This window comes from Bos mutus, chromosome 3 (genome assembly GCF_027580195.1).
Source record: "Bos mutus isolate GX-2022 chromosome 3, NWIPB_WYAK_1.1, whole genome shotgun sequence".
In the NCBI taxonomy this organism is placed as follows: Eukaryota; Metazoa; Chordata; class Mammalia; order Artiodactyla; family Bovidae; genus Bos; species Bos mutus.
In genome coordinates this window covers 12,165,070-12,182,719 of record NC_091619.1, presented here as the reverse complement: position 1 = coordinate 12,182,719, position 17,650 = coordinate 12,165,070, and the positions used below count along the sequence as shown (strand labels likewise).

General features: G+C 37.3%; 1 protein-coding gene and 1 pseudogene across 9 annotated transcripts in view; one reads left to right on the top strand and one right to left on the bottom strand.

Annotated features, from left to right (window-relative positions):
• DCAF6 (DDB1 and CUL4 associated factor 6) overlaps positions 1-17,650 on the bottom strand; it is a 184,353-nt gene that overhangs the window by 126,840 nt on the left and 39,863 nt on the right. For all 9 annotated transcript variants that reach the window (XM_070366876.1, XM_005896961.2, XM_070366886.1 and 6 more), the window contains one exon: positions 8,665-8,757. In XM_070366876.1, coding sequence (XP_070222977.1) covers positions 8,665-8,757 — 93 coding nt within the window. The remainder of the gene's footprint in view (positions 1-8,664; positions 8,758-17,650) is intronic.
• On the top strand, positions 16,258-16,955 carry LOC102286287 (myc target protein 1 pseudogene; annotated as a pseudogene).

Below are 17,650 nucleotides of genomic sequence, written 5' to 3'. Positions count from 1 at the left end.
TAGCCACTTGATGTGAAGAAATGAGTTATTAGAAAAGACCTTGATGCTGAGAAAGACTGAAGGCAAAGAGAAAAGGGAGCGGCAGAGGATGAGATAGTGTCACTGACTCAATGAACATGAATCTGAGAGAATTACAGGAGACAACGAAGAACAGGCAAGCCTGGCGGGCTGTAGTCCACGGGGTCACAGAGTTGGACACAACTAGTGACTGGACAACAAACAGTAACAAATGAAGCTCATCTAACATATTTTCTCTATAAAGTATATTCCAGGTTTCTTATACTGAGGAAGACTTGACGATACTCAGGAAGATAACTGGGGACCCTTTTAACTATTGAAGTCATGAACAAAAAGCACAAAAATGCAAAACGTGTGACATTCAATATATCACACAAAGGATGCAGTATGTTTACAGTATTCGATGTGAAACAAGACGTATCCAGCAGCACCTTGTTTGATCTCATCTGAGAACATGTGTATTGATGTATGAGTTAGGCAATTCAAATTTTTTGCCACTCTGTACATGTGAATGGCCATCAATGACCAGAAAAGCACTGAAAGTTATTGATGTGGAAGGGTAAAAATAAATTTAATGAGTTGGTAAACGTGCAAACATAGAATCTGTTAAGTAAAGAGGATCAACTCTATATTCAATATTATACTTTCTGACCATGGTAACTGCATTACAGTTATACAGGATAATGTTCTTGTTCTTAGTAGACAAATGTCAGAGTATTCATGAAATGCATGACACCTCCAAATTATTCTGAAATACTTTTTTCAAAAGTCTATTTGTGGATGTTGATTGTATTACCTTTTTAACTTATCGATCAGTTTTCAAATTTAAAAAAAATTTAGGAAAAGATACATCAACTTTATTTTTGGCTTGGTTTCAAGTAACTATTTACAATGTAAGACTAATTGACAAATTCATTAACTGACAGTAGGACACCAAGCCAGAACACAGATAAATATTAGCAGCTAATTACCTTGACAACTTAAATGAAGTAAATACTTAAATTTAAATAAGTATTACAGTCACTTCATCTAAGTCCTGGGGTCACAAACAAAACAAGGGTTTGCTGAGTACCATACAGTACTCCACTGTAGGTCTTATCTGTTGTTGATCAGTCACTCAGTTGTGTCCTACTCTCTGCAGGACTCCAGGCTTCCCTGGCCATTAATGCACATTTAATGAGGGTCAAATAAAAAAAGAGGAGAGTCATTGTACCTACATTAACCAAAGCCAATGGACAATAAAAATTGTGTGTAAAACATGTTAAACTTTTTCATTCCTCTCTCCAAGTATAAGACACTGAGATCTGCTCAATTAAAGTATAAGAAATAACATAGAGAATAATAAATGTAAAGCTTTTAAACAAGATAGAATCATAGACTTTAATGTCGACATATATTTCAGCATAATTTACCAAGTAGCATATATTTCAGCATGATTTACCAAGTAGCTAAGTACATATAAGTACACACAATGTATGCTAGGTCTTTCACAGTTTTAATCTGACAGGTCTTTGACTTTAGTCACCTTCAGTAGACATTATTAACAATTTGATTTATCTCTATTTAACAGGTTTATGCATAGCTTCAAAAACAAAAGCAGGAATCTCATTCAATATACTAATGTGTGTTGGCATATATCACTCAAAAATGGAAAGAAATTTCTTAATTAATCAGAGTAACTATTAAAATAATTAGTAAAAACTGAAGTCCTTTCCACTGAACAAATCTGTTCTCTCTGAAAAAATATCTTCATTTCAGATGGCCCACTCCAATTTATTCTCTCTCTAGTATTCCACACCTTAATAACATCACTATCCACCCACACCTAGTTGATCACTATCCACCACATGTTGATCACCTAGTTTATCAAGTCAAAATCTAACATTTCTCTTTCCTTAATCCACTATATAAGAAAGTGGAAATACTAACAAAGGTAATGCCAAAGAATGCTCAAACTACCTCACAACTGTGGCTCAGATCATGAACTCCTTATTGCCAAATTCAGACTTAAACTGAAGAAAGTAGGGAAAACCACTAAACCATTCAGGTACAACCTAAATCAAATCCCTTATGATTATACAGTGAAAGTGAGAAACAGATTTAAGGGACTAGATCTGATAGACAGAATGCCTGATGAACTATGGATGGAGGTTCATGACACTGCACAGGAGACAGGAAGTAAAACCATCCCCAAGAAAAAGAAATGCAAAAAAGCAAAATGGCTGTCTAAGGAGGCCTTACAAATAGCTGTGAAAAGAAGAAAAGCCAAAAGCAAAGAAGAAAAGTAAAGATATACCCATTTGAATGCAGAGTTCCAAAGAATAGCAAGGAGAGATAAGAAAGCTTTCCTCAGAGATCAGTCAAATAGAGGGAAACAATAGAATGGGAAAGACTACAGCTCTCTTCAAGAAAATCAGAGATACCAAAGGAACATTTCATGCAAAGATGGGCTCGATAAAGGACAAAAATGGTATGGACCTAACAGAAGCAGAAGATATTAAGAGGAGGTGTCAAGAATACACAGAAGAACTGTACAAAAAAGATCTTCACAACCCAGATAATCACAATGGTGTGATCACTCACCTATAGCCAGACATCCTGCCATGTGAAGTCAAGTGGACCTTAAGAAGCATCACTACAAACAAAGCTAGTGGAGAGGATAGAATTCCAGTTAAGTTATTTCAAATCCTAAAAGATGATGCTGTGAAAGTGCTGCATTCAATATGCCAGCAAATTTGGAAAACTCAGCAGTGACCACAGAACTGGAAAATGTCCATTTTCATTCCAATCTGTAGGAAAGGCAATGCCAAAGAATGCTCAACTACCACACAATTGCACTCATATCACATGCTAGCAAAGTAATGCTCAAAATTCTTGAAGCCAGGCTTCAACAATACATAAACCGTATCTAGATATTCAAGCTGGTTTTAGAAAAGGCAGAGGAACCAGAGATCAAACTGCCAACATCCGCTGAATCATCGAAAAAGCAAGAGGGTTCCAGAATAACATGTATTTCTACTTTATTGACTATGCCAAAGCCTTTGACTGTGTGGATCACAATAAACCGTGGAAAATTCTGAAAGAGATGAGAATACCAGACCACGTGACCTGCCTCTTGAGAAACCTGTATGCAGGTCAGGAAGCAATACTTAGAACTGGACATGGAACAACCTGGTTCCAAATAGGAAAAGGAGTATGTCAAGGCTGTATATTGTCACCCTGCTTATTTAACTTATATACATCATGAGGAAGGCTGGGCTGGATGAAGCACAAGCTGGAATCAAGACTGTTGGGAGAAATATCAATTACCTCAGATATGCCGATAACACCACCCTTATAGGATAAAGTGAAGAAGAACTAAAGAACTTCGTGATGAAAGTGAAAGAGGAGAGTGAAAAAGTTGGCTTAAAGCTCAACATTCAGAAAACGAAGATCATGGCATCAGGTCCCATCACTTCATGGAAAATAGATGAAGAAGCAGTGGAAACAGTGGCAGATTTTATTTTTCTGGGCTCCAAAATCACTGTAGATGGTGACTGCAGCCATGAAATTAAAAGACGCTTACTCCTTGGAAGAAAAGTTATTAACAACCCAGACAGCATGTTAAAAAGTAGAGACATTTCTTTGTCCACAAAGGTCTGTCTAGTCAAGGCTATGGTTTTTCCAGGAGTCATGTATGGATATGAGAGTTGGACTATGGAGAAAGCTGAGAACCGAAATATTGATGCTTTTGACCTGTGGTCTTGGAGAAGACTCTTGAGAATCCCTTGGACTGCAAGGCGATCCAACCAGTCCATCCTAAAGGAAATCAGTCCTGAATGTGCATTAGAAGGCCTGATATTGAAGCTGAAACTCCAATACTTTAGCCACCTGATTGGAAACATACTACTCACTGGAAAAGACCCTGATGCTAGAGAAGACCGAAGGCAGGAGGAGCAGGAGTGACAGGATGAGATGGTTGGATGGCATCATCAACTCAATGTACATGATTTTCTGCAAACTCCAGGAGATGGTGAAGGACAGGGAAGCCTCGTATGCTGTAGTCCATGGCACAGCAAAGAGTCGGACAGGACTTAGTTCTGAACTGAACTTCTCTAATTAATAAATAATTGTTGAACGAAGTGTATTATGTATATACAGTTAGTAATTTTATCAAAGGCTGTAATTTATTTTTAATGTGGAAATGGGTCAATGCAATCAATAGAGAGGCATGCTACTGGAGGTAAACAGCAATAACGTGTCAATTTAAGAAAAACTAGATGGACAGGTGCAAACAGTTATAAATTTTAAAAACTGGAAATATTTTCTAATGTATGCTTTCCTTGGATTAATAGAAAACACCATTCCGAAAATGGATTTCCATTCTTGGATTTCAGAAACACCTAAAACTAATGGCCAAAAGAGATGGACGTTGGCAGAGTAACAATATGAAATGAATATAAATGATATTTTAAAATACAATTAGCAACAAATGTGAAAGTGAACTAGCTATAACGTCCATCACTCTGCTAATCATCAGGTTACTGTCACTAATCTCGCTGGCCAAGCACGTATCTCTTTCTTTGTGCATCATGTTATACACAACACTTCTAAAACTTTAAGCTTGGTCCAGGAGTGTCCAGATAGAAGATGTTAGCTCTTCAATGTCTTAGTAAAAATCACCTCTCCCCAAATTCACCCTACTCCTCTCTAAGGCACTGAATACAGAAACTTCTTGCCTTCTTTTACTCATACTTATTGAGCACCTACTATGTAACAGGTAATTTACTAAGTGTTGAGGAAACTAAAACGAAATTGTCGTTGTCCCAAATAAGTTAGAATCTAATAGTGAGCAACATGCAAACACAAACATGTAATTGCTGCTGCTGCTGCTGCTAAGTCGCTTAAGTCATGTCCGACTGTGTGTGACCCCATAGACAGCAGCCCACCAGGCTCCCCCGGCCTTGGGAATCTCCAGGCAAGAAAACTGGAGTGGGCTGCCATTTCCTTCTCCAGTGCATGAAAGGAAAAGTCAAGTGAATTCGCTCATTTGTGTCTGACTCTTAGCGACCCCATGGACTATAGCCTACCAGGCTCCTCCGTCCATGGGATTTTCCAGGCGAGAGTACCAGAGTGGGTTGCCATTGCCTTCTCCACATAGTAACTGAGTTATCCATAAAATATAAGAACATGGGGAAGGAATGCCTACATTTACCTAGAGGAAATTAGTGATTATTACAGATTATTTCAGATGAAGCTGAAGATTCAATACTTTGGCCACCTGATGCAAAGGACTGACTCACTGGGAAAGACCCTGATCCTGGGAAAGACTGAGGGCAGGAGGAAAAGGGGATGACAGAGGATGAGATGGTTGGATGGCATCACTGACTCAAGAGACACGAGTTTGAGCAGGCTCTGGGAGTTGGTGAGGACAGGGAAGCCTGGCATGCTGCAGTGCATGGGGTCTCAAAGAGTTGGACATGACTGAGCAACTGAACTGAACAGATAAGAGTTGAGGCTCAAAGGATGAAATTAAACTTGCCAAGTAGGTAGGAGGTGCATGGGAAAGAACATACCACTAACCGAGAAAAGTAGAAGAAAAGCATAGAAGAAACAAATAACATTTTATGCTCTAAGAACTAAAGGTAGCTGGATGAAGCCAAATCAAAGTTTTGCATATATTCAGGATTTCTTTAACAGGATGCTCCTAGGCTACCAGAGGACTAACTTCCTTCTGTTTCATCTATACCATGAGAAGGACTTTTGGGAGTCCTCATGGTATAGACAGTCCCAGAATATTGTATAAAGTCTCCTACAGGAATCCATACATGATTGGGATCCTGAGCTTTGTTTCTATTTACCTTGACCTTCAAGGCCACCAAAACTGAAGTTTAGATATAAGACTGACAAATATCTTCAGGGTAAAAGTTATCATGCTCACTTCTCTGGATTCACCTTTTTCCCTTCCATTTTGTATAATTTTATTTATTCACTTTTGGCTATGCTGGGTCTTCGCTGCTGGGTGGGCTTTTCTCCAGCTGTGGAGCGCAAGGGCCACTGTTCAGTTGCAATGCACAGGCTTCTCACTGTGGTGGCTTCTCTTGTTGCGGAGCACAGGCTCTAGCGTGCATGGGCTCAGTGTTGCCCCTCCCAGGCTCTAGAACACAGGCTCAAGAGTTGTGGCTTAAGGGCTTAGTTGCTCCACAGCACATGGAATCCTCCCAGATCAGGGATTGAACTCATGTCTCCTGCACTGGCAGGTGGATTCTTTACCACCGAGCCACTAGGGAAGACTTCCCTTCTATTTCAGACTGATAATTCTTTACTATCAAAATAGTCTTTTGTTACTTTTAGTATAATTTTTTAATCAAGTATTTTTGAGTTCATTTCAGTAGGAGAATTGGTCCAAAGAAACTAGCCTGTAACTTTAAGGGGAAAGCCTTTGTATATATATATTATATATATATATAATATAGATATATTATCATAGATCTCAAATATATATATATATATACATAAAATATATATTTAAGTGTTCCTTATTAATGGCATCATATCTTAATTATATATATCATAGATTTCTAATACATTATATTTATATATATTTGAGATCTATGATATATATAATTAAGATATGATGCCATTACTAAGAAACAATTAAATCTATTTTTTTAAAGTTTTAAAAATTTTATATGCCATAAATTAATTTTTCCATCAACTCACAGGATGTAAAAATAGAGTGGGACTATAAGAACAGGTAATATCTGACTCAAGATCAAAAAACTTTACTTTCCCATGTAATGAATTATCAGTGCTTCAAAACAATAATATTCCTATATGACAGCAAATTTAGATATATTAAAACCACTATAAGAAAACTATAAAGTCTTTTTATACTTAAAATCTATTAAAGTATTATCTGTTAGTCATTTCTCAAATTGAAAAGAGTAATCACTTTAAAGGGAAAATAAAATCTTTTAAAAATTACTCCAATAGGTATATTCACAAAATAATTGAAAGCAGGGGCTTGGAGAGATATTTGTACTGTTATGCTCATAGCAGCATTATTCACAATAGCCAAAAAGGTGGAAATAACCCAAGTGTCCACTGGCAGATGAAAGCATAAGCAAAATGTGATATATACATACAATGTCAGCTTTAAAAAGAAAAGAAATCCTGACACATGGATGAACCTTAAGGACCTTACTCTAAGTAAAATAAACCAGTCATATAAGGACAAATACTGTATACAAACACTTATATGAGGTACCTGGAATAGACAAATTCAAGGAGATAGAAAATAGAATAATGGTTGCCATGCGCTGGAGAAGGGAAGAATGGAGCGTTACTGCTTAATGAGCAGGGTCAGCTTTGCAAGACTGGAGTTTTATGGCTCAATGATTGTGATGATATCACAATAATATGAATCAACTTAATGCTGGTACACTGAACTCTAGAAAATGGTTAACAAGCTGAATTTTATGTAATGTATATTTTCACAATTTTTATTTTAAAAAGTAAAGCTCTATATTTAAAAAAAAAATTATTCCATTGGTATCTAGATGAGTGATTTTGAGTGATTTAAATACTATAAACATTAAACTTCTGATGTGTGCTGCATGCTGTCACTTCACTTGTGTCCGACTCTTTGCGACCCCATGGACTGTAGCCCACCAGGCTCCTCTATCAACTCTCCAGGCAGGAATACTGGAGTGGGTAGCCATTCCCTTCTCCAGAGGATCTTCCTGCCCTAGGAACTGAATCTGGGTCTCCCTCATTGCAGGCAGATTCTTTATCTGAGTCACCAGGGAAGGCCCAATTTCTGATTGTGATAATCCAAAAGTATTCCACATATACATTATTCTAGGAAGTTTTGTCTGTTGTAAGAAAAAGGTTCTTTGAGTAATTGCAAGCTAAGACAATCAGGATTTGGAAACAACTTTCCCTCTGCTAAGTTAGGACAGTTAAGTAAAGCTATCTCTCCTTTAATGAAGAAGAGCCTCAATACGAACCTCTTTTTAGGCTGTAGAACCACAAACATTTATTTAATTATCTAAACTATTTAAATGTAGAAAAAAATTTTTTAAATGAACCATTTATTCTGTAAGATTGCTAATATTAAAACTTTAGTCTGACAATCTACAATGTTCTCATTCACATAAAGTATCTGTATACCTACTTACTTTATATAAGTCAGAAAAACAGCCAATAAAAATTAGAACATAATCCTAATTAAAACTCAGTATAATATCCCAGTTTACTGAATTGGATGTTATATGAGCATTTTATTAGAACCTAGCCACTGTGTGTAAACTGATAAAATTCAGTTTCATAAAATGCTTGGCTGATTCTGTGATTATAAGATTAGAGTCTGTGAGCATAAAAGAAAAAAAAATCAACCATGAAGAATGGTTTATTGAAATATCATTTTTTGCAATTTTATCCACATGAATAAATGAAGCATATTTAAATTTTCTAGAGTTGAATGAAACCTAATGTTTTCCTAAAGATATTAAGTAACTGCATGCAATAACTTCCAAATTATGTAACAAACTTTAGCAAAATAACAACATTCTTTGCAAAAGCCCACTTCATGATTATGCACTATTTGATTTCTAGCTACTTTTTTTTTCTCATTAAGTTGTAGATTTTTAAAAACCACTTTACCTTTCTGCTGTAAGGATTACTAATTACTAGCTTGGTGTCATCTGAGCCAGATAAAATATATTCTCCAGTCTCATTCCAACAGATTGTATTAACCTAAGAAGAAAGAAAAAGAAGAAATTTAAGCAAACTTAAAGTAATAATAAGTATGCCATCTTCAATTAGCTAATAGTTCAGAATTTTATATCACTAGATAGCATATTCAAAAGCAGAGACATTGCCAACAAAGGTCTGTCTAGTCAAGGCTATGGTTTTTCCAATGGTCATGTATGGATGTGAAAGTTGGACTGTGAAGAAGGCTGAGCACCGAAGAATTGATGGTTTCAACTGTGGTGTTGGAAAAGACTCTTGAGAGTCCCTTGGACTGCAAGGAAATCCAACTAGTCCATTCTAAAGGAGATCAGTCCTGGGTGTTCTTTGGAAGGACTGATGCTAAAGCTGAAACTCCAGTACTTTGGCCACCTCATGCAAAGAGTTGACTCATTGGAAAAGACTCTGATGCTGGGAGGGATTGGGGGCAGGAGGAGAAGGAGAAGACAGAGGATGAGATGGCTGGACGGCATCACCAACTCGATGGACGTGAGTTTGGGTGAACTCCGGGAGTTGATGATGGACAGGGAGGCCTGGCGTGCTGCAATTCATGGGGTCGCAAAGAGTCGGACACGACTGAGCAACTGAACAGAATGAGCTCACATCTATGGTAAATAATATTTACCAGTTTACTTATTGAAAATATATACTGAGTACCATTTAGCAAACACAATGTTCTATTAATTTATAAAGACTCATAAATTAAGTATGAGTCTTTCTTAAGTTTTATTTAAATTTATTTTAAATAGTCCATTTTATATACAGGGATATAAAACCAAGTCACCTAAAAAGGAATTAGAAAAACTCACTAAAGAGCTATAGCAATTAAGGCTGTGTGGTACTGTCACGATCACAAACATGTATATAAATCAGTGGCATAGAACTGAGTCCAGAAATAACCCTTGTATTTATGGTCAGATAATTCTTCACAAGGGGGCTAACTAAGACAATTGAATGGAGAAAGAATAATCTTTTCAACAAATGGTGCAGTAACCAGTAGATATACACAAGCAAAAGAACAAATCTGGATCCCTACTTCACATCATATACAAAAAGTAACTAAAAATGATCAAAGATTTAAATATAAGAACCAAAACTTTAAAACTCTTAGAAGGAAACAGGTCTCAATCTTCCTGAAAACTAAAACCACAATAACCACTTCACATTCATTAAGATGGCTATAATAATTTAAGAAAAAACATAGAATATAAGAAGAAAATGCCAAGAAATTGGAACTCTGATACATTTCTGGTAGGTATGCATTACAGTACAACTATTTGGAAAGCAGTTTGGAAGTATGTCAAAAACTGAAACAGTTACCCTATGAGCCAGGAATTCTATAACACAATGTAGAATTTTCAGAGAACTGAAACATATCACATAAAATCTTAAACACAAAAGTTCATAGCTGCATTATTCACAACAGGCAAAAAGGGAAGTGAAGTAATTCAAATGTCTACCAACTCATACTGAGTGAAGTAAGTCAGACAGAGAAGGAGAACTATCTTATGATATCCCTTATACGTGGAATCTAAAAAGAAATGATACAAATGAACTTACTTACAAAACAGAAAGAGATTCACAGACTCAGAAAATAAACTTAAGGTTGCCAGGAGGAAGGGAGTTTCAGAAGGTCATGTACAGCTTGCTATACTCAAAATGGGTAACCAACAAGAACCTACTGTATAGCACATGGAAGTCTACTCAATGTTATGTGCCAGCCTGGATAGGATGGGGGTATGCGGGTGAATGGATACACATATATGTATGGCTGAGTCCCTTTGTTATTCAACTGAAACTACCACAACATTGTTAATCAACTATGCTGCTGCTGCTGCTTAGTCACGTAGACAGCAGCCCAACAGGCTCCTCTGTCCCTGGGATTCTCCAGGCAAGAATACTGGAGTGGGTTGCCATTTCCTTCTCCAATGCATGAAAGTAAAAAGTGAAAGTGAAGTCACTTAGTCATGTCCGACTCTTAGCGACCCCATGGACTGTAGCCTACCAGGCTCCTCCGTCCATGGGATTTTCCAGGCAAGAGTACTGGAGTAGGTTGCCATTGCCTTCTCCATAATCAACTATAACCCAATACAAATAAAAAGTTTTGACGTTTGGGAAAAAAAGATATTTTTCGCCCCTATCAAAAAAGTGACTAATTAATTTCCTAATAAAATATCCATACAATGAAGTACTATTCAGCCATAAAAAGAAATAATACATGGTGCAACATGGATGAACCTTAAAAATATTACAGCAAGTAAAAGAAGCCAGTCTGAAAGGCTACAAATTATATGGTTCATTTACATTAAAATTACAAAATAAAGCTTATCTAGAGAGACCAGAAAGCAGATTTAGTGACTGCCAAGAGCTGGCAGAGGGGGAATGGGTGTGACTGATAACTGGTATGGGCTTTCTCTTTTGGATGGTGAAAATATACTGGAATTAGGTAGTGGTGACTGCTATACAACTTTATGAATATAGTAAAAAGGCAATGAACCAAACACTTGAAACAGATGAATTTTTATGGAATGTGAACTATATCTAAGTAGTTTCAAAAAAATTACTGAATTTCACTTTTCAGTCAAGATGGAATAACAAGAACCAGATTTACTATTACATCTGAAACAACCAAAAAACAGCAGAATATACATTCTTTTTAAGTACACATGAAATATTTACCAATACAGAAAACATTTACTTAGGGGCCATAAAATAAATCTCAATATATTTAAAAGACTTCAAGTTCCACATAAACATGTTCTGTATCCAAAACAGAATTAAATTAGAAATCACTAACACAAAGAAATATTTGAAAACTATAAAATAACAGATGGTCAAAAAAGAAAGCACAGAATTACAAAATATTTTTAACTTTTTTTTCCTTTTATTAAAGCAAAACATATCTCAATTTATGGATTGCAGGTAACACAGTGCTTAAAAGCAAATTTATAGCACAAAAACACCTATATTAGAAAGATAAAGGTACTATAACAATGACTTTTGCTTCCACTCTAAAAGCTATAACAAGGAGACCAATGAAATCAAAAGTCAAAAGACAGTTGGAAATAATGAATATAAGAGCAGAAATCAATGAAAAAGAAAACAGGAAAACACAGAAAACTGATAAAACCAGAAACTGGTGCTTTGAAAAAACAAATAAAATTATGCACCTCTACTCAGATTAATCAAGAAAAAGAAGGGGTGGAGGAACTTATTATCAATATCAAAAATGAGAGCAGTAACACATAACATCATTATGAATACTTGAGCATGTAATATAATACCATGAACAACTTTATACAATAAATTCAATGACAGAGAGAGCCAACAAAAGCCTTGAAACATATATACCAAACAAAATTTACTCAAGACGTTGTCCATTTTTCTTAAACTGTAGTCAGAATTTTCACCAAAGAAAAGAGCCCAGACTGCTCTACTGGTGAAATCTGCTGAATATTTATTTTAAATAATGAAAATTTTGTACCAACTCTTCCAGAAAATTAAAGAGGATAGTATACTTCCAAACTCACTGGCACAAGATGATGGACCGATATCCTTAATGTACACACAAAAATTCTAAAACAATTTTAGCAAACTGAATAAAACAGTGTAAGAAAATAGATAACACATCACGACTCAAGGAGATTTATCTCTAAAATGCAAGAACAGTTTGACACTCAAATCAATACAACCCATGGTATTAACAAACAGAAACAGAAAATCATATGATCACTGCAATAAATGCAGAACAGACATTTGAAAAATATCCAAGTAACAATTCATAATAGGAGCTCTCAGCAAAATTGAAAGGAACTTTCTTCAATCTGACAATGAATATTTATTAAAAAACAATCATACTAAATAATGAAAGCCTGGATGCTTTCCCTCTACGATTAGAATAAGATAAGGAAGTTGGCTCTCACCACTTCTGTTCAACATTGTCTAGAATTTGAGAGAGTACAATAAGATAAGAAAAAAAATAAAAGGAAATTAGACAGAAAAGAAGTAAAATATATTCTCAGATGACATGACTGTTTATGTAGAATAATAAAGCTGGCTTAAAGCTCAACATTTGGAAAACAAAGATCATGGCATCAGACCCATCACTATATGACAAATAGATGGAGAAACAGTGGAAAGAGTGGCAGACTTTATTTTGGGGGGCTCCAAAATCACTGCAGATGGTGACTGCAGCCATGAAATTAAAAGATGCTTACTCCTTGGGAGAAAAGTTATGACCAACCTAGACGGCATATTAAAAAGTAGAAACGTTACTTTGCCAACAAAGGTCCATTTAGTCAAGGCTATGGTTTTTCCAGTAGTCATGTATGGATGTGAGAGTTGGACTATAAAGAAAGCTGAGCACCAAGGAATTGATGCTTTTGAACTGTGGTGTTGGGGAAGACTCTTGAGAGTCCCTTGGACTGCAAGGAGATCCAACCAGTCCGTCCTAAAGGAAATCAGTCCTGAATATTCACTGGCAGGACTGATGTTGAAGCTGAAACTCCAGTACTTTGGCCACCTGATGCAAAAAACTGACTCATTTGAAAAGACTCTGATGCTAGGAAAGATTGAAGGTGGGAGGAGAAGGGGATGACAGAGGATGAGATGGTTGGAGGACATCACTGACTCAATGGACATGAGTGCCAGGAATCAGTGATGGACAGGGAGGCCTGGCCTGCTGTCCATGGGGTCACAAAGAGTCAGACATGACTGAGCGACTGAACTGAGAGATTCATAAAAAAGGGGAATGGACTAACAAGTAAGTTTAGGAAGTTTGATGGACACAGATGAACACCATACTCCCTTGGTATCCATGAGGATGAGTTCCAGGAGAACCTAACAAATACAAATCTGTGATGCTCAAGTCCCTTACACAAAATGGAACAATACAGTCAACCCTCAGTATCCATAGATGAGAAACTTGTGGACATGGAGGGATGACCATATGTAAAAACAGACAACATGAGGGATTAAAACCACATTTTAGAGACTTGCCTGGCAATCCAGTGATTAAGATTTTGCCTTCCAATGCAGAAGGCATGGGATTGATCCCTGGTTGGGAAGCTAAGATTCTACATGCCTCACAGCCAAAACATAAAACATAAAACAGAAGCAATATTGTAACAAATTCAATAAAGATTTTTTAAATGGTCTACATCAAAAAAAAAAAAAACACATTTTGATATCACATTTTGGATATCTACTTGTTGTTCAGTCACTAAGTCGCGTCCAACTCTTTGCAACCCCATGAACTGCAGCACACCAGGCTTCCCTGTCCTTCACTATCTCCCAGAGTTTGCTCGAACTCATATTCATTGAGTTGGTGATGCCATCCAGCCATCTCAGCCTCTGTTACTACCTTCTCCCCTTGCCTTCAATTTTTCCTCACATTAGTCTTTTCCAACCAGTTGGCTCTTTGCATCAGGTGGCCAAAGTATTGGAACTTCAGCTTCAGCATCAGTCCTTTCAATGAACATTCTGGGTTGATGTCCATTACAATTGACTGGTTTCAGATCTCCGTGCTGTCCAAGGAATTCTCAAGTCTTGTCTAGCACCACAATTTGAAAGCACTCAGCATTCAGTTCTTCAGCATTCAACTTTCTTTAGGGTCCTACTCTCACATCCGTGTATGACTACTGAAAAAACAAAGCTTTGATTACACAGTCCTTTGCCAGCAAGGTGATGTCTCTGCTTTTTAATATAGTGTCTAGGTTTGTCATAGCTTTTCTTCCAAGGAGCAATTGTTTTTTAATTTCACAGCTGCAGTCACCATCCATAATGACTTCAGAGCCCAAGAAAATAAAGTCTCACTACTTCCTTTTTTTCCCCATCTATTTGCCATGAAGTGATGGGACTATTGAGCTTGCTGCTAAGTCACTTCAGTCATGTGCAATTCTGTGCAACCCCATACACGGCAGCCCCCCAGGCTCCCCCGTCCCTGGGATTCTCCAGGCAAGAACACTGGAGTGGGTTGCCATTTCCTTCTCCAGTGCATGAAAGTGAAAAGTGAAAGTGAAGTCGCTCAGTCATGTCCAACTCTTCAAGACCCCATGGACTGCAGCCCACCAGGCTCCTCCGTCCATGGGATTTGCCAGGCAAGAGTACTGCAGTGGGGCGCCATTGCCTTCTCCAACTACTGAACTTAAAGCCCACTTTTTCACTCTTCTTTCACCACCATCAACAGGCTCTTTATTCCTCTTTGCTTTCTGCCATTAGAGTGGCATCATCTTGATATCTGAGGTTGTTGATATTTCTCCCGGCAATTTTGATTCCAGCTTGTGAGTCTGCCAACCCGACATTTTGCATGATGTACTCTGCGTATACGTTGAATAAGCAGGGTGACAATATACAGCCTTGAGGTACTCCTTTCCCAATCTGGAACCGGTTCCTTGTTCATGTCTGGTCCTAACTGTTACTTTTTGTCCTGAATATAGGTTTCTCAGGAGGCAGATAAAGTGGTCTGATATTCTCATCTCTTTAAGAATATTCCAGTTTGTTGTGATCCACACAGTCAAAGGCCTTAGTGCAGTCAATGAAGCAAATGTAGACGTGTTTTGGAATTCCCCTGCTTTTTCTATGAGATTCAGTGGACTTTGGCAATTTGAACTCTGGTTCCTCTGCATTTTCTAAAACTAGGTTTTACATGTGGAAGTTCTCGGTTTATATACTATTGAAGCCTAATTGAAGGATTTGAGTACTACCTTGCTAGTATGTGATATGAGTGCAACTATACAGTAGTTTGAGCATTCTTTGGCATTGCCTTTCTTTGGGATTGGAATGAAAACTGACCTTTTCCAGTTCTGTGGCCATTGTTGAGTTTTCCAAGTTTGCTGGCATATTGAATGCAGCACTTTAACTGCATCATCTTTTAGGATTTTAAATAGCTCAGCTAGAAATCCATCACTTCCTCTAGCTTTGTTCGTAGTAATGCTTCCTAAGATGCACTTGACTTCACACTCCAGGATGTCTGCCTCTAGTATCTACTAGAATGTCTAAAATTTTTAAAACAATGAGTATATCAGGTTTGAAGGAAGAAAGCTACAACAGTATAATAGTAGCAAACTTCAACATACCACATAAACAATGGATAAATCATACTGACAGAAAGTCAAAAAGGAAACATTAGACTTGAAATATTTAGATCAAATGAATCTAATACATATAGAGAGAATAGTTGATCCAACAGCAGCAGAACATTCTTCTTAAGTGCACACAGAACACTCTCCAAGATAAATCATATTAGATCACAGAACACATACTAGCAAATTTTAAAGAATAAATCATACCAAGTATCTTTTCTGACCACAATGCTATGAAAATAGAAATCAAAAGGAAGAAAACTGAAAATTTGACCAACATGTGGAAGTTAAATAACACACTCCTGGACAACCGGATCATCAAAGAAAAAAAAAAAATCAAAAATATCTTGAATCAAGTGAAAATAGAAATAAAACATATGGGATGCAGCAAAAGTAATTCTAAGCAGGAAGTTCACAGCAATCCATGCCTACATTAGGAAAAGAAAAAAAAAGAAACCATCTAAATTTACACACTGAAGAATTAGAAAAGAAAAACAAAGTCCAAAGCTGGCAGAAGGAAGGAGACGACAAATATCAGAGCAAAGAGGAGTGCTGTTGCCAGCGACCCTATCCAGTCTGTGAGCCACTGTTGACCCATGCCTCCACAGGAGACCCTCCAACACTAGCAGAGGATGCTATAATATCCTTCATGGTATCTGTGGCAACTGTACTTGTAACTGGAGGATTTATTTGAGCTTTGTCACAAAGAGCCAGCACCCTCATCTCACAGTAGAGTTCAGGCCAGAGATCTAGGGCTTCTTATACCCATGGCCTCAAGAGAACTGGATTTTACCATCACAGTGCCTGTGAACATCAAAGCAACCTCAGCCTGGCGAGCCTCCCTTTTCAGCAACAAGCTTCCTTGGAACAAGCCAATACCTTTCCAAGAAAATCAACCTTCAGGAACTCAACTTTCCATCCTTTCCTGCAAAGTCCACCACTTCCCATGGAAACTGAGTCATCTGGTGACTCTCCCTTCTTCCAATATCTCCTTCACCATCAACACTTTCCACAGTCTGGGCCATCCTGATTTCCAACGGTACAATAATAGTCTTCGGATTGGCCTTTCAACACCACCCTCACCAGCCTAAATCAATCATAAAGGTTTTCCCCGAATCCTAAGTAGGATTTCTTAACTTTTTTATCTTTTACTGAAAGGAAATCACAAATAGGCTAAACAGAATTTTGAGGATATAGCCTAAATGCCTAATGAGTTTCCAAGCTAAAATGTGCACACACTAGTTGGACATGAAGTGAAAGTGAAAGTCACTCAGTCATGTCCAACTCTCTGTAACTCCATGGACTACAAGTCCATGGAATTCTCCAGGACAGAATACTGGAGTCGGTAGCTATTCCTTTCTCTAGGGGATCTTCCCAACCCAGCAATCAAACCCAGGTCTCCTGTATCACAGGCAGATTCTTTACCAGCTGAGCCACCAGGGAAGTCCAGGAATACTGGAGTGGGTAGTCTATTCCTTCTCCAAGGGATTTTCCTGACCCAGGAATCAAACGGGGGTGTTCTCCATTGCAGGTGGATTCTTTACCAACTGAGCTACAGGGAAGTCCTAGTTGAACATTACAATGTAAAAATTATTTTCTTTGTCTCAGAAAAAAATAGTATTTTTCCAAACAGCTACATATTTATGTATTTTTGTATTCAATGTGGGAATTATTAAAGATAGTGATTCTTACCTACAAATTTCTCGTGTTTCAGTGGCTTCGGTTGTAATGTCTTCTTTCATCTATATTTTTATAATCTTGTTAAGTCTGCACAAAGTTTGTCAATTTTGCTAATCTTTTCAAAAAACCAACTATTA